General features: G+C 46.0%; 1 protein-coding gene across 1 annotated transcript in view; it reads left to right on the top strand.

The window, feature by feature from the left end:
- The window catches only part of ITFG1 (integrin alpha FG-GAP repeat containing 1), a 207290-nt gene that overhangs the window by 72330 nt on the left and 107718 nt on the right, over positions 1 to 27242 (top strand). Inside the window, exons 9-10 of the mRNA XM_040329507.1 lie at positions 8909 to 9003; positions 19896 to 20059. Coding sequence (XP_040185441.1) covers positions 8909 to 9003; positions 19896 to 20059 — 259 coding nt within the window. The remainder of the gene's footprint in view (positions 1 to 8908; positions 9004 to 19895; positions 20060 to 27242) is intronic.

Raw genomic sequence — 27242 nt, 5'->3', positions numbered from 1 at the left:
TGTCTGTATGAAAAGCATCAGACAGGAGATTTGTAGATTCAGCGAGAATCATCGGCACAAACGGTAAGATATTGAAGTTCCTGCAACTAGCTTTATTGCAGGGTTTGACCAATTTGCTTGGAATCTAGGAGCCAGCTAAAAAAGTTAGGAGCCAGAAAACGCGCCCCGTCCCGACGAGCTTGTGCGCAGAAGCGAACACATACGTGAGCAGCGCCCGCATATGTAAACGGTGTTCAAACCACACATGTGAGGTATCGCCGCGATTGGTAGAGCGAGAGCAATAATTCTAGCCCTAGACCTCCTCTGTAACTCAAAACATGTAACTTGTAGAATTTTTTAAACGTCGCCTATGGAGATTTTAAAGGGTAAAAGTTTGTCAGCATTCCACGAGCGGACGCAATTTTGAAGCGTGACATGTTGGGTATGAATTTACTCGGCGTAACATTATCTTTCATAATATTAAAAAAAATGGGGATAACTTTACTGTTGTCTTATTTTTTAATTAAAAAAAGTGTAATTTTTTCCCAAAAAAGTGCGCTTGTAAGACCGCTGCGCAAATACGGCGTGACAGAAAGTATTGCAACGATCGCCATTTTATTCTCTCGGGTGTTAAGATAAAAAATATATATAATGTTTGGGGGTTCTAATTAGAGGGAAGAAGATGGCAGTGAAAATAGTGAAAAATTACATTAGAATTGCTGTTTAACTTGTAATGCTTAACTTGTAATACCAACGGCCACCACCAGATGGCGCCAGCTCACACCTTCCAAGCCAAGTCGCCAGGACACCATTTCTAGTCGCCATGGCGACCTGGCGCACGGGATTTGTCAAGCCCTGCTTTATTGTACTCCAAATATCAAACAACTCCAGCAGCACAAATACGTAAGGGGTCCATATAGTGAACTTGTGTTGAGTTATTCACTTTAACCACTTAGGGACCGCCTCCTGCACGTATACGTCGGCAGAATGGCACAGCTGGGCACAGGCACGTACAGGTACGTCGATCAGACACCTTGACACCCATCACCAACACCCAAGGCTCTCCGGCGCTCCCCACTTCTGGCCACATTCGGTATTGCATGCCATTGAAGTCAATGCGGAACAAATTATTTCCGTTTCCATTGATTTCTATGGGGAAACTCGCTTTGATATGCGAGTCCTTTGGATTACGAGCATTCTCCTGGAACGGATTATTCTCGTAATCTGAGGTTCCACTGTATACACAATGGAAAGTAGTTTAGTTCATAATAGATAGAAATTTACAAGATGGAGGTAGTTAGGTGTTCATAATAGAGGGTTTGGAATCAAGGAGCCAGCTAACAGAGTTAGGCGCCAGAAACGCGCCACGTCCCGCCGAGGTCGCGCACAGAAGCGAGCGCATATGCAAGTAGCGCTGGCATATGAAAGCGGTGTTCAAACCACACATGTGAGTTATCACCGTGATCTTTAGAGCGAGAGCAATAATTCTAGCCCTAGACCTCTTCTGTAACTCAAAACATGTAACTTGTAGAATTTTTTAAACGTCGCCTATGGAGATTTTAAAAGGTAAAAGTTTGTCGCCGTTCCACGAGCGGATGCAATTTTGAAGCGTGACATGTTGGGTATCAATTTACTCGGCGTAACATTATCTTTCATAATATAAAAAAAAATGGGCTCATTTTACTGTTATATCTTTTTTTTTAAAAAAGTGCGCTTGTAAGACCGCTGCACAAATACAGTGTGACAGAAAGTATTGCAACGACCGCCATTTTATTCTCTAGGGTGTTAGAATAAAAAATATATATATATATAATGTTTGGGGGTTCTAATTATAGGGAAGGAGATGGCAGTAAAAACACAGGGGAGAAAATGGAGGGGCCGGTTGCGCGGTCCGGACATCTTGCCATAACTGCCACAGGACGGGGCTTTGAGAGCCGCCGTGGGTTTTTTGCAATGCGGCGGCCTTCGGGCACACCCCGGGAACACATGCGCCGTTTGGCACTATCGATCCACGGTGGGTGCTCGACAGGAGGTTCGCGATGGCTTTAGTGCGTTGTGTTCTGCTGTTGTGTAACTTATCCATTGCATGTACTGTGTGTACTATTATGTTTTATTCTCGTCGGCCTGCGCGGCCTTGTCCCTGTTTTACAAATAAAAAATTTGAAAACACAGGGGAAGCTCCATTAGTCTTGTCATGCCAACGGCCACCACAAGATGGTGCCAGATCACAGAAGGAAGCATAGGCCTGCAAAAGTCCGCAAAGACGCGGCCTCAATTACCGACCGGCGGGGCCCGACGCGATCGCGTGGCGGGGGAGGTGGGGGCGCACAGAGACACAGGCGCCAGGTCGCTAATTCTAGTCGCAATTGCGACCTGGCGCCTGGATTTTGTCGAGCCCTGGATTAAAGTATACATAATGAAGGTAGTGTAGGTGTTTGTAATGAATGGAAATCTGCAAGATGGAGGTAGTTTAAATCTTTATAATGGGTTAAAGTTGTTTATGACCTTATTATGGATGAAAGTATACAAAATGAAAGTAGTTTAGGTCTTTATGATGGATGGAAGTACTCAAGATAGAGGTCATTTTAATCTTTATTATAGATGCAAAGATACAAGATAGAACTAGTAATATTTTTGCTTTAGACAAGAGTAAACATCATGGGCCAGATCCACGTAGCCCGGCGTAATTTTAGGCAGGTGTAGCATATCGTAGTTGCGCTACGCCGCCGCTACTTTGAGATGCAAGTGCTGTATTCACAAAGCACTTGCCTCTAAAGTTACGGCGGCGTAGCGTAAATCTCCCGGCGTACAATTCAAATGATGAACAGGGGGGCGTGTTTTATGTAAAATAAGCTTGACCCCACGTAAATGACGCTTTTTTCGTACGGCGCATGCGCGCGCATGCTCAGTATCACGTCGAATTTTCAAATTAAATTACGTCCGCTCAATGCCTAGACGACATGAACGTAATTTACGCAAAGCCCTATTCGCGAACGTTTTACGCAAACGACGTGCACGATGGAATATTCTACGCTGGCCCGACGTCTATACTTAACATTGCGTACGCCTCATAGAGCAGGGGTAACGTTACGCCGAAAAAAGCCTTACGTAAACGACGTAAAAAAAATGCGGCGGACTTACGTTTGTGGATTGGCGTATCTAGCTCATTTGCATACTCGACGCGGAAATCAACGGAAGCACCACCTAGCGGCCAGCGTAAATATGCACCTTAGATCTGACGGCGTACTAAGACGTACACCAGTCGGATCTAGCCCAGCTTCAGGCGTATCTTTTTTTGTGGATACAAAACAGAGATACGCCGGAGCATCCTAGAAGTTACGCGACTTATCAATAGATACGCCAGCGTAACTGCTTCGTGGATCTGGGCCCAAGGAGATACTTGAGCCTTTCGTAATGAAAGTATTCAAGATGGAGGTGGTTCAGCTCTTTTCCAACCAGTCCTCGTCTTCCTCTTTAAGTTTCCTTATGTTTATCTTTACTGGAAATAGAGCCGTATGAAAATAAGATTAGCAGATGTATAACGCTCCCTACATTCCCGGTCTGCATACATAATTACACGCTCCCCACGACACAGAGTTTGTTGGCAGGCAGTATGATGAAAAGCCTTTCCTCGGAGTGTATTTTACGCTCCAGATTGATGCATTACCGGCATTACAGAACAATGTAACGGAGCCGGGGGAACACAGTCTCTTTCATCCTCCCAAGACTTTGTGACATGAAATTGCCATAAATAGCTGGATGAGTGATTAAAGTAAGAGGTTGGATACTGATCTTATTGAATGCACTGTTATATCTCTTGTTTGTCAACCACTAGTTACTCGTTGCACATTTGTGTTGCCATGGTGATTAGAACTCTTGTTACTCTTAAGATGTCTTCATCTCCATATCGAGCACCCAACATGTCGTAGAGTATGCGTACACTGAAATCTAGAACAAGGAGCCGGTAAAGACCTCTTACCAATAACATTCACCCATTCATTTTCGAATTTTGGTTAATGGCCTAAAGCAGGGGTGTCCAAACTTTTTTTTCAAAGAGGGCCAGATTTGATGAAGTGAACATGCGTGAGGGCCGACCATTTTGTCTGACATTCTGCGAACTATTAAAATTTGGTCCAAGTGTGTTCGTCCGAGCAACTAATACACGGCCCAACAAGAATTCTCCTGCCTTTGTGGCTGTGTGTGGTGAAGAGATGAGCTTGGGCATAATATTTGGATATATTGTATTTATCGGCGTATAACATGCCCACTTTAAGAGGGAAGATTAATTAAAGAAAACTTACATTTTAAATTAAGAACTATGAAGCAAAAAAAGGGTCAGTGCCCATCAATGCGGCCTCACAAGTACCTATCAATGCAGCCTCACAAGTGCCTATCAATGCAGCCTCACAAGTGCCCATCAATGCAGCCTCACATGCCTTGCCTAAAGGGTCAATGAAAATGCATTAAAAACCTGGTATCTTACCCCACCCCCAGTACACTCTTGTCAAATGGTGAAAGACCATGAATGGATACAAGTTTTATTTTTGCATTGGATGCATTAAGGTGAAAAAACACGAACCTTTACAACCACCTTAAGGCTGCATTCACACCTGAGCGTTTTGTCGCCTGAAGCGCGACGCTCAAAAACGCTAGAGGGGGAAAAATACATTATTCCCTATGGAGATGGTTCACATCTCCACTCCAAAACGCCTGAAGCTCAAACTAATTCCGGGCCCTTTTTTTTGCGCGAATCGGGCGGTTTGGGCTTTCTTGAGCGTTTCTATTTCCCATAGAAAGTAATGGAAGCGCTCGATTCAAGCGACTAGCGCGACAACGAGCGTTTTGCTACGGGTGTTTTGTCGCTTTAATCAATAGAACATTTCACCCAGGCAGAAGATAAAAAAAATCTACCAACATCGCAACAAGTGATGAAAAGATGATAATTTTTCTATTGGCTAAAATAAAAAACGTCGAAGTACAAAAACGTCGGACGACGCTGTATGCACACGTGCAAATAAGCATGAATACGTGCGACAAAACGCCGGGAAAAAAAAACAAACGACCTACGTTCAGGTGTGAATGCAGCCTAAGAAGGAAATGGTGGTGGTAGATTTTCTGTAAATACTAAAAAAAAATCCATAGGAAACAACGAAGTCCAATTTAAATGCAAAAATTTAAAAGTCCAAATAGAAACAAACACCGAGGCTTGGTGGTGATCCAGGAAGAAAAGATACAAATCTTCCTCCTCTGTTTCCACCCTGCAGGCACAGGATGTACAGAGTGGCCGCTTACCGGATAGGTTGGATCTCTGTTACGGAGATCATATGGGCTCAATACCAACGAAATGCTTCTGGTAACAGCAGCAATCTGGTCACCCCTTCATCGCAAACTCCACCGGTCATTTGATAGATGGTAACCCATCTCCTTCACAGTCTGTGTGGATGAGGTGGTTCATACAGCGATGGGAAGGACAATATTAGAGGGAAAAAAACACACTTCTTGGTGCAGTAAGTTCCTAAAGAATACTCTTTAATCAAATGGCTGGGTAACTGATATCAAAAGGTAGTTTTTTTAACCACTTAACGACGCCTTCACGCCGATAGACGTGGTGTCGCGGGCGCGCTCCCGCGACCCGGTCCGAAGCTCCGTGACCGCGGGACTCGCGGACCCAATCGCCGCTGGAGTCCCGCGGTCGCTCCCCGGAGCTGAAGAACGGGGAGAGCTGTGTGTAAACACGGCTTCCCCGTTCTTCACTGTGGCAGCAGCATCGATCGTGTCATCCCTTTTATAGGGGGACACAATCAATGACATCCCACCTACAGCCACGCCCCCTACAGTTGTAAACACACTTCAGGTCACACATAACCCCATCAGTGCCCCCTTGTGGTTAACTCCCAAACTGAAATTGTCATTTTCACAATAAACAATGCATTTTAAATGCATTTTTTGCTGTGAAAATCACAATGGTCCCAAAAATGTGTCAAAATTGTCCAAAGTGTCCGCCATTATGTCGCAGTCACGAAAAAAATCGTTGATCGCCGCCATTAGTAGTAAAAAAAAAAAAATATATAAAAATGCAATAAAACTATCCCCTATTTTGTAAACGCTATAAATTTTGCGCAAACCAACCAATAAACGCTTATTGCGATTTTTTTTTACCAAAAATAGTTAGAAGAATACGTATCGGCCTAAACTGAGGAAAACTTTTTTTTTTATATATATATTTTTTGGGGGATATTCATTATAGCAAAAAGTTAAAAATATTGCATTTTTTTCAAAATTGTCGCTCTATTTTTGTTTATAGCGCAAACAATAAAAACCGCAGAGGTGATCAAATACCACCAAAAGAAAAGCTCTATTTGTGGGAAAAAAAGGACGCCAATTTTGTTAGGGAGCCACGTCGCACGGTCGCGCAATTGTCAGTTAAAGCGACGCCGTGCCGAATCGCAAAAAGGGGCAAGGTCCTTTAGCTGCATTTTGGACCGGGTCTTAAGTGGTTAAAAAGACAGCAAAAGTTTTAAAACACAGACATTTACACAGCTGCGTCTTCTGGGAAACTCCTTATACGGAGCCGGAGATCCTAACGTCACCACGCCCCCAGCTGACTGGCTTGAGCCACGGCTGTGTGAATGTCCGTGTTTTAAAACTTTTTTTTCAAAATTGTCGCTCTATTTTTGTTTATAGCGCAAAAAATAAAAACCGCAGAGGTGATCAAATAACACCAAAAGAAATCTCCTCTATTTGTGGGGAAAAAAAGGACGTCAATTTTGTTTGGGAGCCACATCGCACAACCGCGCAATTGTCAGTTAAAGCGACGCAGTGCTGAATCGCAAAAAGGGGCCTGGTCCTTTGGCAACAAAATGGTCCGGGGCTTAAGTGGTTAAAGGGAAACTTTGCTTTCAGCTATATTTTGCTTTATATCCTGCTACACGTTAGCAAATTACTTTCCTCTAAACGCGTTGTCACTCATAAAGACCTCCCTGGCTGATAAAGGTAACTGTTCTCACCTATTGTAGGGATTTCTAATTTAAAAATGTAAGTGGCTGATCGCCTCGGTTTCGGTAACTGTCAGAAAATTGTGCATGCTTCTTGTCGGGAGATGGACCACGCTATGCTGGGAAGGCAAAGATTGGTTTACTACTCTCCTATTCCTCGCTGCATTACGTGTTATGCTGCGACACAAATGCTCCTTCAAGAGAATCTCTGCTTGACTCGCTGTCATAAAATAGAACACACATCATCTATACAATGGCTCAGCATTATTTCGGCACCTCATCTCTCATTATCCGACTGTCACTGCAGCCTGCCTTCAAAAGTAATTGGAGATAAAATGACAGATTGCCGTAGAAGATGACGTTTCTCATTACTGGCCTATTCAATGGCTGTAATTGGCTAACATTCAACTTTTTTTTTTTTATGCGTTCTGTTCTTCTTCTGATTGCGTCTCTCTCATCGCTTCTGAGCTTCTTTTCATTGACGTGTCCAGCAACACACAAAAAAACTCAGAATGGCCATCGCTTTGTCAAAGACATGATTATGTATTTCCTGTCACAGAAGATGTTTTGCGCTTATTCATCAACTGTCAAGCCATCAAATGTGCAGCCAAACTCTCCGCTCTATTTAAAATCGAAATGGCTTTATTATGTCGCACGTAACATTTGCAAGTAAAACATTTTCTTGTCAGGACTCAAAATATTTGAATTTTTCACTTTTTTCTAAGTGGAAGCAAATGTTCCTCTCCGTAAGGCTCCCTTGTTAAGTGGTTGTGGGTGTCAGTCAAACATGAAAACATGGCAGATTGGCACAAAAGGACATAGCCGCTTAGTATGTCTGATTTGTTATCCTGGTGCTTGTTATGGCCTTTTCTGCCAATGCTGTTGGCTTTGGCTTCCTAGGCATCTGGAGCTGTCGGTTCCTGACCCGATCCGGATACCACTTCCAATGACGTCAGTGAAGATCGTCTTTCTTCTGTGATTTTTTGGAGGTCTGCATCACTAGTCAGCTATGTCTTTGTAAAAAAAAAATGTTTTTTTTTTTTTAAAAACCTTCAAAACCTCTTATTTTTAGCATTAAACACATTAAACGTGGCAAGTGACAATCCGCATTGTGTGGCAGGTGACAATCCACATCTGGTGGCAGGGGACGTTGTGGCAAGTGACAATCCGCAATGTGTGGCAAGTGACAATCCGCAATGTGTGGCAGGTGACATTGTGGCAAGTGACAATCCGCAATGTGTGGCAGGTGACAATCCGCATCTGGTGGCAGGGGACGTTGTGGCAAGTGACAATCCGCAATGTGTGGCAAGTGACAATCCGCAATGTGTGGCAAGTGACAATCCGCAATGTGTGGCAGGTGACATTGTGGCAAGTGACAATCCGCAATGTGTGGCAGGTGACAATCCGCATCTGATGGCAGGGGACGTTGTGGCAAGTGACAATCCGCAATGTGTGGCAAGTGACAATCCGCAATGTGTGGCAAGTGACAATCCGCAATGTGTGGCAAGTGACAACATCCTCTAATACAGTGGTCTCCAAATTGCCTTTATCTGGCCCTTGGGGCAATCATCCTCCTACTGATACAAGACACTGTTCTGCCATCTGACATCAACAATGGGACACTATTCCTCCCAATGATACCAAGAATGGGACACTATTCCTCCCAATGATACCAACAATGGGACACTATTCCTCCCAGTGATACCAACAACAGGGCACTATTCTTCCCAATAATAACAAAGATGGGGCAATTTCCCTCCCCCCCCCCCCATACCATATGTGGTGATGTTGACTCCCATTAATGCCAGGAAAATGTCCATTCCCGCTGGCCGCAGTCCAGCCCCCATGAAGTCTGAAGGACAATAAACTGGCCCTTTGTTTAGAAAGTTTGGAGACCCCTGCTCTAATACATGCGTATTATTATTTTTTTTCAGATGGAGACGGCCAACAGGATCATCTGCTACCAGCTTGCGAAGATGACAAGTGTTTAAAGAGCGTCATCTATCTCATGAAACATGGCTCCACTCAGGTAAGATATGAGTTTCGCAATTTGTTACCTAAAGTGGAAAAAAAAGACTAACTCCCACTATTTCTAAAAAAAAAATCCCTTCCCCTTATCCGGCCTAATCGATATAAAAAAAAAGATGTGGGTACTTGCCTATTTTTTTTGTTTGCTCTGGTTTGTTCACATTATTCTGCAGCTCCATCTGCCCTGAGTCAGTGAGCGACTGCTGTTAAAGTGGAGTTCCACCCAAAAATGGAACTTCTGCTTTTTGGAATCCTGCCCCCCCCTCCGGTGTCACATTTGGCACCTTTCAGGGGGAGGAGGGAGCAGATACCGGTGACCTACGCCATGTCCGGCGCCTACTCCGTCCCCCCCTCCCCGCTGTCTTCTGGGAGACACACGGGTCCCAGAAGACAGCAGGGACCAGTGGGATCGTGCAGCGCAGCTCGCGCATGCGCAGTAGGGAACCAGGAAGTGAAGCAGACAAGGCTTCACTTCGTCCGTCGTACGCTAAAAACAGACGTATGGGGATACGTCCCCATCCGTCAATGGCGGATCGGGTGAGATCTGATGAAAACGGACATGCTGTCTGTTTTCGTCCGATCTCTCCATAGGAGACAGCGGCCCCCCGATAAGCCCCTCCCCGCTCAGTGGTCAGAGAGGAGCTTGTCATCCGCCAGCTCAGCGGAGATCAATGAACTGATCTCCGGCAGAGCTGGCGGGAGCAGGCAGACTCCGTAGCGACGGAATCCGCCTAATATGAAAGGAGCCTATAGATATAGGCAGATGTGACCCATCTGACAGTTCCTGGGCCTGGGCACCCAGTCTCTGTTCCTGAGCACTGTCACATCTGATGGGGAAATAGCATAGCGACCGTGTCTCTTTAAACAGGCCTTTCATATTTTAAATCCAACCTCGCTTATCAAGTGCCTGAGGACCGAATAGTCTCAGACAGTCCGCTTCCCCATGGCAACCAGTAAAATTTGTTTCATGGTCTCTTCCAAGAGAATATCTCTTTGGCTGCTCTGGGGAAACAAACGGATACAAACTTGGCTTTCTTCAGACACTTTGATGACCGATAACAAAGTGCGAGGTGGGGGGTAGGGAAAGGAACACACTTGGGTTGTTTTTGTTTTTCCCCAACTGGGAAGGGTTCGGCGGGCTTTCAAATTGTTCGGTTAAAACCTTCCCTCTTCCGATCCAAGGATAAACTATTTTTACTCCCATTTGATTTTAAGAACTCCAGTCTGTACAAATAAAAATGTTTTAATCCCTAACGACGGAGCGGTTTAGATCTCTAAATATAACCTATCCATTTCTGAAGCTGCGAGGGCTGAACTCCGCAATAACTTGTCTGTGCCTTGCTGTGCTTTAGCGTCTCTAGCGATTTGCCTGTTTCAGCCGTTCTTAACCCTAGAAGAACCTCTGAAATAATTGTCAGGTCTCACGGAACCTCCACTAAAATGTATTATCTACAGCTCACTGTACATTAGGATCATTACTATTAGGCCTATTTTGTTTTTTTTTATGCTGTACATACCTCGATACAGCTAATTCACCCACGGCTTCCGGGTTGCGAATCCCGCGGGAGTGGGTGTTCCTAACTTGCTGGTGATTGACGTGATGACCAAAAACGAGCTCCCCCCGTCGCATAAGCTGCGTCACGATTGCCGAAAGAAGCCGAACGGCGAGTCGGCGCTATACTGCGCCTGCGCACCGCCGCTCGGCTCCTTTCGGCAATCGTGACGCAGCTTACGCGACGGGGGGGGGGAGCTCATTTTTGGTCATCACGTCAATCAACAGCAAGTTAGGAACGCCCACTCCCACGGGATTCGCAACCCAGAAGCCGCGGGTGAATTAGCTGTACCGAGGTATGTACAGCATAAAAAAAAAAAATAGGCCTAATTGTATTGTAATGTGTCAGGACATTGTAATACTAGAAAGTCGTTTTAGGGTGAACCTCCCCTTTAAGTTATAGATATATATACTTGTAACGGAGTGGCCCGTGATACCCAGAGACTTTTGAAGGATGCGGGGTACTCCTGTGCCAGCTTCACTAATGACTCTTGGGTCTAGGGTCATCTTATGTCCAATAGGGGCATAGGATGACTGAGAAATGATATCATGAATTACATGAGATGGGACAGTAATGATAATTCATGTATTGCAGGATATCTTGAAATATTACAAGTTGTTAATTCTGACCCCAACAGGTCAATAGTAGCGTGTCTCCTTCAATGTGGAACATAGACTGTTGAGGTGCTAATTAAGTCTGCTACTGTTAAGATGTTAATTGATGTTAATCGCCTCCAGCTACCTGGCTATAGTGAGGAAAGCTTGCTGTGATTGCATTCTATTGTCTATTGTGTTAATTAAGCCTGGCTCCTAAGATATTTCATGGTGCTATGCTAACTAACCCTGTATTGTGTGAAAGTTCTATTGATGCTAATATGTGTTGTGAGTTAACACACTCTAAAAGGTCAGATGTCTGACTTATGTTTACTAAAGGAATGTGTATTGTGTAGCAGATGAGAATAGCTTGTCGCAAAGTCAAAACGTCTGGGTAATGATTAGTAATTAGTTCATGTAGATTATCTGAATGTCATTATCTAAAGGAATGTGTATTGAAGTTCCTTGTGTCATGTTGTGGGTGGAGTGAAGTCATTGTCCATATTTGGTTGCTAACTGTATAAGAAGAGCTGAGTTTACCATTAAACTATTCATTCGTTTGGAACCAGAGAACAGAGCTTGTGTCTCATTATTCTGGGAAAATCCATATGGATCGTGTCTGCTGGATTGTGGAGTGTCGGATAAAGCTGTCTTGGGTTGGTGGAATGGAATATCGTAAACGGTGTTAACCCCTGACCGTTACAATACTAATAAAGAATGAGGTGTACATAGAATACATGACACCCAAGGTGGATCATTTTTAACACCTTCTGCTCTACATAATTAGATAATGTTTTTTAAAAGAGAAGTCAGGGAATCAGGGTTTTTGCAGATTCATACTTAACCATCTGTCCTCCGTCGGCTCTGACACTGAGAACCAAGCGATCAAACACGACCGATTGCTCGGTTCTCAGAGCTCCAAGAGCTGGTGACTGTCAGTCACCGCTCCCTGCTCTGATCCACTCTCCCCCCACACTCACTGGAGCACTGGGCTGTGGAGGGGGTGGGAGCGGCTGGCTCAGGCTCTAAGCGGCTCGCTGAGGGGCTGAGCCCGGGGTGCTGGTCCAGGCATGTGGTCAGATTCCGACCATATGGTTGGGATGCTGCTTGAGCCTGGACAGGCTCTGTGACATCAGCCGATAGCAGGCTTCAGCCCGCTGTCTGCTGAAAATGGGTCACAGGAGTGCAGAACGAACCGCACTCCTGTGATCCACAGAAGAAGTACAGCCAAACTAGCTTTGGCTGTACTTCTCCTTTAATAATAACAATATTGAAATGAAATATTATTACATCCAAAAAGAAAGACAGACCCCCTTACATTGGGGGGCAGTACTGAAACGTGTCCTTGCATTGGTGTTCAGTAAAGACTCCCCTTCCATTGGCCTTTTAGACAGAGAACTGTCCCCTTATATTGGTTATTTGAGTAGGGAAAGAGGAGTGCCCGGTGTGAATACATCTATTGTTGAGTGACGGGTGCAGGAGAGAGGGGGCAGCGCACTGCCACTGAGCCCTAGCAACCCATGGAAGAGCCCTAGGGTTCCATGGAATCCTGGTTGAGAATGGCGGCCCTATTCAGTGTAAATCTGCCTTCCCTAACCCAATGATAATCCACCTCTACTGGCGAGAGGCAAGTGCTGTATTCACAAAGCACTTGCGTCCTAAGTTACGGCAGCGTAGCGTAAATGTGCCGGCGTAAGCGCGCCTAATTCAAATTGGGGAAGAGGTGGGTGTGTTTTATGTAAATAAAGCATGACCCCACGTAAATGACGTTTTGAACGTACGGCGCATGCGCCGTCCGTGGACGTATCCCAGTGCGCATGCGTCGGATAGAATGCCTAAGATAGGTCGAACACTGCCTACGACGTGAACGTAACTTACGCACAGCCCTATTCGCCTACGACTTACGCAAACGACGTAAAAAGATACGCTTGTTCCGACGTCCATACTTTGCATGGGCTGCGCCACCTAGAGACCTGCTTTATCTTTACGCCGGCTTATGTCTTACGTAAACGGCGTAACTAATTGCGACGGGCGTACGTACGTTCGTGAAGCGGCGTATCTTGCTCATTTGCATATTCCACACGGAAAACAAGGGAAGCGCCACCTAGCGGCCAGCGTAAATATGCACCCTAAGATACGACGGCATAGGAGACTTACGCCGCTCGTATCTTAGCCAAATTTAAGCGTATCTGGTTTCCAGAATACGCTTAAAGATACAACGGCGCAGATTCGAACTTACTACTGATACGCCGACGTAAGTCTTTGAGAATCTGGCCCTTAATTTCTATGTAAGTGGGCAAACTTACAACATCTGCAGGGGATCAAATAATTATTTTCCTCCTTCAATCTATGTAGCCCAAGAGCCGGTTCACACCGGGGCGGCACGACTTCTGGGGCGACTCGGCAAGGCGTCCTAAAGACGACTTCAGAGGCGACTTGCAAAATTACTTCTGTATAGATGTCAATGCAAGTCGCCCCCGAAGTCGTACAAGAAACTTTCGGAAGGACTTGCGTCGCTCCTATTAGAACGGTTCTGTTGAATAGAATGGGACGCGACTCGTCAGACTGCTGAGTCGCCTGATGAGTCGCCCCAGCGTGAACCGGCTCTAAATTTAGTTTTCTAATACTTTGCAATTTTAACTGGAACATTATCAGCCAGTAGCTGTCTTTAATTCCTACCTTCGAATCGGCGTTCACAAATCCTTTAATGATGAGGTTATTAATGTGGACTGTGAATGTTTAATCATTTGCCATTAGCTGTCATGTAGCGGCAATGGAGTGGAAGATTGACACACTAATTCTAGAGGCATTTTACCTAAAATAAATCCACGGGACTGCCTTTTCAATTTCAAGTTCTTTTACTTAACTACTTCAGCCCTGGACCTTTTGGCTGGCCAAAGACCAGGCCACTTTTTGCGATTCGGCACTGCGTCACTTTAACTGACAATTGCGCGGTTGTGCGACGTGGCTCCCAAACAAAATTGGCGTCCTTTTTTCCCCACAAATAGAACTTTCTTTTGGTGGTATTTGATCACCTCTGCGGTTTTTATTTTTTGCGCTATAAACAAAAATAGAGCGACAATTTTGAAAAAAATGAATATTATAATATAATAAATATCCCCAAAAAATAAATACATTTTCCCTCAGTTTAGGCCGATACGTATTCTTCTATATATTTTTGGTAAAAAAAATCTCAATAAGCGTTTATCGATTGGTTTGCGCAACATTTATAGTGTTTACAAAATAGGGCATAGTTTTATTGCATTTTTATTAATATATTTTTTTTTTTACTACTAATGGCGGCGATCAGCGTTTTTTTTCGTGACTGCGACATTATGGCGGACACATCGGACAATTGTCATTTTCACAGCAAAAAATGCTATAAAAATGAATTGTATACTGTGAAAATGACAATTGCAGTTTGGGAGTTAACCCCTTCAGCGCCCCCTAGTGGTTAAGTGTGACCTCATATGTGTTTCTAACTGTAGGGGGGCGGGGCTGGACGTGTGATGTAATTGATCGTGTTTCCCTATATCAGGGAACAGACGATCAATGACAGCGCCACAGTGAAGAATGGGGAAGCTGTGTTTACACACACTCTCCTCGTTCTTCAGCTCCGGGGACCGATCGCGGGACTCCAGTGGCGATCGGGTCCCGCGGCCGCGGTCACGGAGCTTCGGACTGGGTTGCGGGCCCGCGACCCAAGGCTGGGCACTTAGAGGACGTACAGGTACGTGCTTGTGCCCAGCCGTGCCATTCTGTGGACGTAAATGTGCAGGAGGCGGTCCTTAAGTGGTTAAAAGCGCCTGAAAAGCTCTTCAAAAGCGCTTGGTGTTTGACTGGCAGTTTAGAAGCGCCTCAGTGTGGAAGGGACCTTGACATGAATGACAGCGCAGGACCCTCAAAAACGTACCTTAATCCACGGTCACATCAAGCTCCAGGTGTCAAGTCAGCAGTGACACCTTCCAAATTTGTCGTGAAAGTTTCTTTTTAAATATATAATTAGGGAAAAAAAATGATTTACCGTATTTATCGGGGTATAGTGCTCCCCCGCGTATAGCGCGCACCCCTAAAGTTGCCCTGAATTCCTGTGGAAAAAAGTTTTTTTGTACTTGCAGTTTTGGTGTCTTGCGCGGCGGCCTCGTCGGGTCCGGCGTCCGTCTGCGGCTTCGGGTGTCCTCTTCGTCGGGTCCGGCGTCCTTCTGCGGCGTCCTCGCGTCCTCCCCGCTCGTTTCCCGCGCCGAGTTTGAATACTGCGCCGACATATACAGAGCGCAGTACACTCGTGCATAGTCGGGCAGGCTCGGCTACTCTCGCGCTGACGTCCTGTACGTCCAGGACGTCAGCGCAAGAGGAGTCGAGACTGCCCGACAATACACGAGTGTACTGCGCTCGGTATATGTCAGCGCAGTATTCAAACTCGGCGCGGGAAAGCGGGTATCGGCGTATATCGCGCACCCACGATTTTGCCCTGATTTTCAGGGCAAAAAAGTGCGCGGTATACGCCGATAAATACGGTACTTCTTTTTGGCCATGAAGCGGCTAACTGAACATTTACATTTTCCACCAATTCCGTTTTTCCAGCTCCTGCTGCAACAGAAGGGGGGGGGGGGTTTGTTCCGCTCCATCTTCTCATCCAGCTAACATGACAAATAAGAGCGTTTCATCATCTGGCCCGGAAGCCGTCCCCAATCCCCGCATTCGCTGTATTGACAATAGAAGCAGATATGATAATATGGGTCAAACGGGAATCTTCAGCTGTATAAATTTAGCTTTCCTCGCCCCAATCTCATTAAGTTTCTTCAGAAAATATCTGCCATGTAAGCCTTTAAAGTTCTGCCAGTGTGCCTTGTACATATTAACATTTTCATCCTAAAATAACACTGAGGAAAAACGGATATTCCAGCGGAGAAGGGACAGGTGAAGTCGAAGTTTTAAAAATGGACACCCTCGTTATCCAGAGCATCTTTCTCTGCGTACCCCTCTGAAACGGCTTTGATTTTCTTGCTTAAAGCGAAATTCCACCCAAAAGTGGAACTTCCGCTTTAAGCACTCCTCGCCCCCTTACAGGCCACATTTGGCATGTCATTTTTTTTTGGGGGGGGGGGGGGGAGTGGGACTTCCTGTCCCACTTCCTTCTTCCGCCCAGGGACCACCTTGGCGACTCCTCCTCTCGCCTTAGGCAGCCTCTACCTCTAGGCCAGTGGTTCTCAACCTGGGGGTCGGGACCCCCTCGGGGGTCGAATGACGATTTGCTGGACTATGACCATCCCTGGACTATGACCATCCCTGGACTATGACCGTCCCTGGACTATGACCGTCCCTGGACTATGACCGTCGCTGGACTATGACCGTCGCTGGACTATGACCGTCGCTGGACTATGACCGTCGCTGGACTATGACCATCCCCGGACTATGACCATCCCCGGACTATGACCGTCCCCGGACTATGACCGTCCCCGGACTATGACCGTCGCTGGACTATGACCGTCGCTGGACTATGACCGTCGCTGGACTATGACCGTCGCTGGACTATGACCGTCGCTGGACTATGACCGTCGCTGGACTATGACCGTCGCTGGACTATGACCGTCGCTGGACTATGACCATCCCTGGACTATGACCATCCCCGGACTATGACCATCCCCGGACTATGACCATCGCCGGACTATGACCATCGCCGGACTATGACCATCCCTGGACTATGACCATCCCTGGACTATGACCATCCCCGGACTATGACCATCCCCGGACTATGACCATCCCCGGACTATGACCATCCCCGGACTATGACCATCCCCGGACTATGACCATCCCCGGACTATGACCATCCCCGGACTATGACCATCCCCGGACTATGACCATCCCCGGACTATGACCATCCCCGGACTATGACCATCCCCGGACTATGACCATCCCCGGACTATGACCATCCCCGGACTATGACCATCCCCGGACTATGACCATCCCCGGACTATGACCATCCCCGGACTATGACCATCCCCGGACTATGACCATCCCCGGACTATGACCATCCCCGGACTATGACCATCCCCGGACTATGACCATCCCCGGACTATGACTATCCCTGGACTATGACCGTCGCTGGACTATGACCGTCGCTGGACTATGACCGTCGCTGGACTATGACCGTCGCTGGACTATGACCGTCGCTGGACTATGACCGTCGCTGGACTATGACCGTCGCTGGACCATGACCGTCGCTGGACCATGACTATCCCTGGACTATCACTATGTGGCGTGACGTAGCTGTAAAGTAATGCGCTGAACAGGAATGTTCTTCTTCAATAGCAGTACAGAATAAAGGATATGCCAAGGCTATATGTGTTTTTGCCCTCGAAAAAATTGAATCACAACGGCCTTTTGTAAATCTTTAAAGAGGAACTGCAGTCGGCTCACATAATTTGTAATAAAAACATCTTTGCCATTCTGAAGCTTCCATCCAACTACTTTCCATATTATTTTATATATACCGATTCTGTACTTGCCAAATATGCAGCAGAAATCTCCCTCCACTGAGTCTGGCTGTGTCCATTTTAACTGTGGGCAGCTTAAGCTGCTGTCTGTTCACTTCCTGGATTTACACAGACACACCTCCAGCTCTGCAGCTCTCATTGGCCCTCATATGACCCCCTCTCCCTTCCTGGCAAACTTGCCTAGGGTAATAACAGACAAGAAACAGGAAGTGGGCTGTATAATGTATTTACTGGCAGAAAAATAATGTTTTACTATCCAAAGTCAACAACAAGGGCAGAAGATTTAAATGACCGAAGTTCCGCTTTAACTCCTTCTAGGAACAGGTAAAATCCCTGGCAGTTTTTCAGCTGTCCTCCTTGAGGGGCACAGCAGGAAGTGAGAGAAATCCCTCCAAAATGGGGAAAAAATTCCCTTTTAGGGCACATTTAACCACTTAAGGACCGCCTCCTGCACATATACGTCTGCAGAACGGCACGGCTGGGCACAAGCACGTACAGGTACGTCCTCTTTAAGTGCCCAGCCGTGGGTCACGGGCGCGCGCCCGCGACCCGGTCCGAAGCTCCGTGGCCGCGGGACCCGCGGACACGATCGCCGCTGAAGTCCCGCGATCGGTCCCCGGAGCTGAAGAACGAGGAGAGCTGTGTGTAAACAAAGCTTGCCCATTCTTCACTGTGGCGCCGTCATTGATCGTGTATTCCCTGATATAGGGAAACACGATCAATGACGTCACACGTCCAGCCCCGCCCCCCTACAGTTAGAAACACATATTAGGTCACACTTAACCCCTTCAGCACCCCTAGTGGTTAACTCACAAACTGCAATTGTCATTTTACACAGTAATCAGTGCATTTTTATAGCATTGTTTGCTGTGAAAATGACAATTGTCCCAAAAATGTGTCAAAATTGTCCGAAGTGTCCGCCATAATGTCGCGGTCACAAAAAAAATCGCTGATCGCCGCCATTAGTAGTAAAAAAAATAATTATTAATAAAAATGCAATAATACTATGCCCTATTTTGTAAACACTATAACTTTTGCGCAAACCAATCGATAAACGGTTATTGTGTTTTTTTTTTTTTTACTAAAAATATGTAGAAGAATACGTATCGGCCTAAACTGAGGGGGAAAAAATTGTTTTATGTATTTTTGGGGGATATTTATTATAGCAAAAAGTAGATTTTTTTTCAAAATTGTCGCTCTATTTTTGTTTATAGCACAAAAAATAAAAACCGCAGAGGTGATCAAATACCACCAAAAGAAAGCTCTATTTGTGGGGAAAAAAAGGACGTCAATTTTGTTTGGGAGCCACGTCGCACGACCGCGCAATTGTCAGTTAAAGCGACGCAGTTGCGAATCGCAAAAAGTGGCCTGCTACATGGTTCGGGGCTTAAGTGGTTAAGCTGGACTAACGAGTTATAGCACTATGTCTGTTTACCTCAAAAAGTGTCTGGTTAGGTGTATATAGTGGTGGCATAGTGAGGCATGTAATGGTGGCACAGTGAGGCATGTAATGGTGGCACAGTGAGGCATGTAATGGTGGCACAGTGAGGCATGTAATGGTGCACAGCGAGGCATGTAATGGAGGCACAGTGAGGCATGTAATGGAGGCACAGTGAGGTATGCAGTGGCACAGTGAGGTATGCAGTGGCACAGTGAGGCATGTAATGGTGGCACAGTGAGGCATGTAATGGTGGCACAGTGAGGCATGTAATGGTGCACAGTGAGGCCTGTAATGGTGCACAGTGAGGCATGTAATGGTGGCACAGTGAGGCATGTAATGGCACAGTGAGGTATGCAGTGGCACAGTGAGGCATGTAATGGCACAGTCTGGCATGTAATGGTGGCACAGTCGGGCATGTAATGGTGGCACAGTGAGGCATGTAATGGTGCACAGTGAGGCATGTAATGGCACAGTGAGGCATGCAGTGGCACAGTCTGGCATTTAATGGCACAGTCTGGCATGTAATGGTGGCACAGTCGGGCATGTAATGGTGGCACAGTCGGGCATGTAATGGTGGCACAGTGAGGCATGTAATGGCACAGTGAGGCGAGGCGAAGCATGACTAGTAGGAAGGGGGTCGTCTTAAACGGCGAGTATATCCCAAAACCAACATTTTAGCTGGAAAATTAGGGGGTCGTCTTATACGCCGGAAAATACGGTAAAAATAAAAAAAATAAAGGTTTGGCTTTCGATGCACTTTAATGTTTTTTCTTACATAACATTTTCTTGTATTCTTTCTTTGTTTTTAGTGGGTTCCAGTGTTGCAGAACTTCACCAACGGAAACACAATTTGGGGATTTGCACCACCAACCACTCCTCTTACCCAGTCATTTCCCATCACCCTTCATATCGGAGATTATAACATGGACGGGTACCCAGATGCACTGGCTATTCTGAAAAACACATCGGGAAGGTTTGTGCAATTATTTAATATTTTGATGATTTCATTATTATAATGCCGGAGATTGTGGAAGTTTGGGAGGAAAGTTTGTAGATCGTCAATAGTCTTATCTTTTTTAACCCTTTTGCTGCCGGGCCCTGTCTCCCATTTTTCCCCCGGGTGGCCAGACCATTTTTGCATTTTGTTTACTTTTTTTTTTTAATTCTATTACCTACAGCCTTAAAAGTTTGTAAAAGACCCACCAATCTATATATTTTATGAAAGCAAAGAGCCTGTAATAGATGGTAGATGTGCAAATGTTTATTAAAATAATATTTTCTATAAAAATGCACAAAATTTATATCATCATGTTGATACTACTCATACCTTTAAGGGGTTGTAAAGGTTCATGTTTTTTTTTCACCTTAATGCATCCTATAAAAACACCTGGAAGTGACCCCCCCCCCCCCCCCCCCGTTTTACTTACCGAGTCTTCCTTCCCCCACCTCCATCAGTGAGCCTTCCCTCCCCCACATCCTTTTGCTGCCGGGCCCTGTCTCCCATTTTCACCCTTGGGTGGCCAGACCATTTTTGCATTTTGTTTACTTTTTTTTTTTATTCTATTACCTACAGCCTTAAAAGTTTGTAAAAGACCCACCAATCTATATATTTTATGAAAGCAAAGAGCCTGTAATAGATGATAGATGTGCAAATGTTTATTAAAATAATATTTTCTATAAAAATGCACAAAATTGATATCATCATGTTGATACAACTCATAGCTTTAAGGGGTTGTAAAGGTTTGTGTTTTTTTCACCTTAATGCATCCTATGCATTAAGGTGAAAAAACACCTGTAAGTCACCCCCCCCCCCGTTTTACTTACCGAATCTTCCTTCCCCCACCTCCATCAGTGAACCTTCCCTCCCCCACCTCCATCAGTGAGCCTTCCATCCCCCACCTCCTTTTGCTGCCGGGCCCTGTCTCCCATTTTCCCCTCGGGTGGCCAGACCATTTTTGCATTTTGTTTACTTTTTTTTTTTATTCTATTACCTACAGCCTTAAAAGTTTGTAAAAGACCCACCAATCTATATATTTTATGAAAGCAAAGAGCCTGTAATAGATGTGCAAATGTTTATTAAAATAATATTTTCTATAAAAATGCACAAAATTGATATCATCATGTTGATACAACTCATAGCTTAAAGTGGTTGTAAAGGTTCGTGTTTTTTTCACCTTAATGCATCCTATGCATTAAGGTGAAAAAACAACTGGAAGTGACCGCCCCCCCCCCCCTGTTTTACTTACCGAGTCTTCCTTCCCCCACCTCCATCAGTGAGCCTTCCCTCCCCCACCTCCTTTTGCTGCCGGGCCCTGTCTCCCATTTTCCCCTCGGGTGGCCAGACCATTTTTGCATTTTGTTTACTTTTTTTTTATTCGATTACCTACAGCCTTAAAAGTTTGTATAAGACCCACCAATTTATATATTTTATGAAGCATGGAGCCTTCCCCCCCACCTCCATCAATGAGCCTTGGCTGTCCATGGCCTTGTCACCAGTTCGCTGGTTTTCCTTCCTTGGACCACTTTTGGTCGGTCTTGGCCACTTCAAACCAGAAACATCCTCCAAGAGCTGTAGGTTGGGAGTTGCTCTGACCCAGTCATCCAGCCATTACAATCTGTCCCTTGTCGGAGCCGCTCACACAGGGGCGGATTGACAACTCATGGGGCCCCCGGGCAATGGGAGATTATGGGGCCCCCAGGCAATGGGAGATTATGGGGCCCCCGGGCAATAGGAGATTACGGAGCCCCCAGGCAATAGTAGATTATGGGGCCCCCAGGCAATAGGAGATTATGGAGCCCCCGGGCAATAGGAGATTATGGGGCACCCGGGCAATAGGAGATTATGGGGCCCCCGGGCAATAGGAGATTATGGGGCCCCTTGGCAATAGGAGATTATGGGGCCCCCGGGCAATATGAGATTATGGGGCCCCTGGGCAATAGGAGATTATGGGGCCCCAAGGCAATAGGAGATTATGGAGCCCCCAGGCAATAGGAGATTATGGGCCCCCCAGGCAATAGGAGATTATGGGGCCCCCAGGCAATAGGAGATTATGGGGCCCCTTGGCAATAGGAGATTATGGGGCCCCTTGGCAATAGGAGATTATGGGGCCCCCGGGCAATATGAGATTATGGGGCCCCTGGGCAATAGGAGATTATGGGGCCCCAAGGCAATAGGAGATTATGGAGCCCCCAGGCAATAGGAGATTATGGGCCCCCCAGGCAATAGATTATGGGGCCCCACAGTACTGTATACACACATACAGTATACATACACAGTATACACACCAGACAAACACAGTATACACACACACACTGAGAAGGTACTGGAGAGGCGGGGCAGCTATAATCTTGGGATTTTTAGACCAAAAGGATGTCGGTAAGTTACATTTCAGGGACAGATGTAAAAAAACACAGATTTTTACATACTGTCCCTAGTTTTACTGAGGCAAGCAACCCTGATGGGGCCCCCTAGTGGCATGGGGCCCTCGGGCAGTGCCCGAGTGCCCAAATGGTCAGTGCGCACCTGCACTCGCATGCTTACATTTGCCCATTTTTTTTCTGCTCTCAACACATCAACTTCAGGGGCAAAATGTTCACTTGCTGCCTAATATATCCCACCAGCTTTCTGATGCCAGTATAACAAGGTAATCAATGTTGTTCCCTTTCCCTGTTTGTCAGTGGTCAGAATGTTATGGCTGATCCATGTATATATCGCTGGCTTCAGATATTATACTTTGGCTGTTGTATTGTATTCTACGTTTATACGTCTCACAATGGCGCGGCTCTGCTGACCGCATTCCCCGCCATACAGTACTGCAGAGTATGTATGGGATCCGACTCCCGATTACCATTCCAATGATTATTCCGTCTCTTTCATTGTGTCACGTCTGACAGCTCATGGAGTTTGCCGTTCTCCTGATGTTTGTCTCCATACATCTGATTTACATCCAATCACTTGTGTGGCTGAATTGTTTACATCCCACAAACTGGAAGAGACGTGATTTCTTCCCATTGATGTGACTAATGTAATGGAAAACAGAAATGCGTTGTTCACTGGGAGAGATGGGGGGGGGGGGGGTAATAGAATAAGCCGAGCGATTTAAATAAGGCCGGAGAAATGGCTAATAATCGGGGGCTTGGGACTTGGCACTGCCCGAGGGCCCCATGCCACTAGGGGGCCCCATCAGGGTTGCCAGGCTCAGTAAAACCAGGGACAGTATGTAAAAATCTATTCACGTAGGAGCGCGTATTTTTGTGTGGGCGTAACGTATCCTATTTACGTTACGCCTCCGCAACTTTGACAGGCAAGTGCTGTATTCTCAAACCAAAATTGCAGCGGCGTAGCGTAAATAGGCTGGCGTAAGCCCACCTAATTCAAATGTGGAAGATGTGGGCGTGTGTTATGTAAATTTATTGTGACCCCACGTAAATTACGCTTTTTACGAACGGCGCATGCGCCGTCCGTGAAAGTATCCCAGTGCGCATGCTCCAAATTAACCCGCAAAAAGCCAATGCTTTTGACGTGAACGTAAATGACGCCCAGCCCTATTCGCGAACGACTTACGCAAACGACGTAAAACGTGAAAAATTTGACGCTGTTCCGACGTCCATACCTAACATTGGTACGCCTCATCTACGCCTTATAGAGCAGGAGTAACTTTACGCCGGAAAAAGCCCAACGTAAACGGCGTATCTGTACTGCGTCGGCCGGGCGTACATTCGTGAATTGGCGTATCTAGCTGATTTACATATTTCTAGGCGTAAATCAGCGTACACGCCCCTAGCGGCCAGCGTAAATATGCAGTTAAGATACGACGGCGTAGGAGACTTACACTGGTCGTATCTTAGAGAAATTTTGGCGTATCTGATTCTTTGAATCCGGCGCCAAGATACGACGCCTCAGACTCAGAGATACGATGGCGTATCTCCTACGAGAATCTGTCCCTGATATGTCCGAAACCGACATGCTTTTGATGTGAAAATCCCGAGATTTTAGCTGCCCCGCCTCTGCACTGCCTCCTGGCGTGGTGGCCACCTGTAAGCCCAGGGGCCCCATAATCTTCTATTGCCCGGGGGCCCCATGATTTGTCAGTCCGCCCCTGTTTGATCCCCTGCTGATTTTGTACATTTTCCCAATGACAAAAAAAATGATCAGTCTATAATTTTATTGGTAGGTTTATTTTAACCGTGAGAGACAGAAGAACAGAAATATCCAGAAAAAAAACGCATTTAAAAAAAAGTTCAAATAAGTCATACAGTGGAACCTGTGCCTGCGAGTAACGTGGTTAACCACTTGCCTACTGGACACCCCCTTCCTGCCCAGACGAGATTTTAGCTTCCGGCACTGCGTCGCTTTAACTGACAATTGATCAAATGCTTGCTTAGAAAATAAAGACATATAAATAATGTAATAGAAACAAAATCAGACCCACTAAATAAGATAATAATTAAATAAGACAAAATAAATGTAACGCTTAAATAACCTACAGCTAAATTTTACCAAAATCGCATGAAAAAAAATACTAAAATAAAGGAAGGATAAGAAAATTAGAACCTTAATTGGACCTGAATGGATGTTATGGTAATTGGCTTATTCATAAAGCCGTCTCATGTTGGCGGGGGAGCAGCGTAATCCTAAAATAACGAGTTCTAATCTATCCTATGAAATGATTATATGATGGAAATTTAGAATTAATAATTCATATAAAGAAGGATTCTACATAAGTGAATTAGACAGCTGGATGTGTAAGTCTAGTTTCTAACCTGCATTACACTTCTGTACACTTCTGATTGGCTGAAAACAATCGACTCCAAACACTGCAACTATATGTAAGGCAAACTGATAAATTAGAAGTGTTGCAAATGTGGCAAATATATTGGGCTAGATTCACGTAGCTGCGCCCATTCGTACGGCGGCGCAGCGTATCGTATTTACGCTACGCTGCCGTAAGTTTAAGAGGCAAGTGCTGTATTCACAAAGCACTTGCCTCCTAACTTACGGCAGCGTAAATGGGGCCGGCGTAAGCCCGCTTAATTCAAATGTGGAAGATGTGGGCGTGTGTTATGTAAATTTATTGTGACCCCACGTAAATGACGCTTTTTACGAACGGCGCATGCGCCGTCCGTGTACATATCCCAGTGTGCATTGCTCCCAAGTACGCCGCAACGACGTATTGGTTTTGACGTGAACGTAAATTACGTCCAGCCCTATTCGCGAACGACTTGCGCAAACGACGTAAAAAATTAAAATTTCGAAGCGGGAACGACGTCCATACTAAACATTGGCTGCGCCTCCTAATAGCAGGAACAACCTTACGCCGAAAAAGCCTAACGTAAACGACGTAAATAAATTGCGTACCTACGTTTGTGAATCGGCGTATCTAGGTAATTTGCATATTCTCCGCCGAAAACAAAGGAAGCGCCCCTAGTGGCCAACGTAATATTGCACACAATTATACGCCGCCGCATTCAAGTTACGATGGCAGAGGAAGCCTATTTTTTTAGCGTATCTGCCTTTGAGGATCGGCGTACGCCGACGCAGATTTGAAATTACAGCGGCGTATCTGGATATACGCCGCCGTAATAGCTACCTGAATCTACCCCATTGTGAAATGAATGCCAAGTGTCAAGAACAGATCAAGTTCACATTGTACAGTAAAACCTCGGATTGCGAGTAACGCAGTTTACGAGCGTTTCGCAATACACATATCTTTTCATTATTATTGTTGTTTTTGCGCCAGTGACATTTTAACATCAGACACTTCAGAAACGCTGCCTATTCATTGCAGTGGGCAGGGGCATTTTTGGGAGCTCTGTATGCAGCACTCCCAAACCGCCCCAAAGATGCCGCTTGCAGGACTTTTTCTAACGTCCCGCAAGCGCGTGACCCCAGTGTTAAAGCACTCATTGCAATGAATGGGAGGCAGTTTTCAGGCACTTTACAGGTGCTATTTCTAGCGCTAAAATGCCTAAAAACTGCCTCAGTGTGAAAGCGGCCTTAGTGTCCGATTTGTCTGCCGCAATGTCGCAGTCCTGCTAGAAATCGCTAATTACCAATAAAAAAAAAAGGATATACAGTGGGAGCAAGACAGGGTGGCTACGTTCTTACATACAGTGGGATCAAGCAAGACAGAGTGGCTACATTTCTACATATAATGGGACCAAGACTGGGTTGCTATGTTCCTACATACAGTGGGGCCAAGAAAGGGTGGCTAAGTTTCTACATACAGTGGGATCAAGGCGGGATAGCTATGTACCTGCATACAGTGGGATCAAGTTGGGATGGCTACGTTCCTACATATAGTGGGACCAAGACAGGGTGGCTACATTCCTACACACAGTGGGATCAAGACAGATTGGCTGTGTTCCTACATATAATGGGACCAAGACAGGGTGGCTATGTTCCTACATACAGTGTCACCAGGACAGGGTGACTACGTTTCTACATACAGTGTTACCAAGACAGTGTGGCTAAGTTCTTCCATATAGTGGGACCAAGACAGGGTGGCTACATTCCTACACACAGTGGGATCAAGACAGGGGGCCAGATTCTCGTAGATCTGCGTATCTACGAGCGTATGCCATTAACACTACGCCGCCGCAACTTACTGGAGCAAGTGCCGTATTCTCCAAGCTCTTGCTCCGTAATTTGCGGCGGCGTAGTCTAAATGGCCCGGCATATCCCTGCGTAAATCAAAGGGGGCGGCTTGTATTTAAATTAAGCGCGCCCCCGTGCCGAACGAACTGCGCATGCGCCGGCCTTAAACGTAGGCCACTGCGCATGCTCCGTAGTACGCCGCAAATACATTGGTTGCGACGTGAACGTAATTAACGCACAGCCCTATTCGCAACGAGTTACGTAAACGACGGAAAAACCCGACGCTGTCCTGACGGCCATACTTAACATGGCATACGGCGGACCGACGTAAGGTTACCCCTCATATAGCAGGGGTAACCTTACGCTTACGTAAACGACGACGAGGCGGCGCAGAATCTGAAGATTCACCGTCGTATCGCTTTTGAGAATCTGGCCCAGGCTGTCTATGTTCCTACATATAATGGGACCAAGACAGGGTGGCTACATACAGTGGGACCAACACAGGGTGGCTACTTTCCTACATACAGTAGAGCCAAGACAGGGTGGCTATATTCCTACA

This window comes from Rana temporaria, chromosome 11 (assembly GCF_905171775.1).
Source record: "Rana temporaria chromosome 11, aRanTem1.1, whole genome shotgun sequence".
NCBI lineage: Eukaryota > Metazoa > Chordata > Amphibia > Anura > Ranidae > Rana > Rana temporaria.
This window is presented reverse-complemented; position numbering and strand designations above follow the sequence as displayed.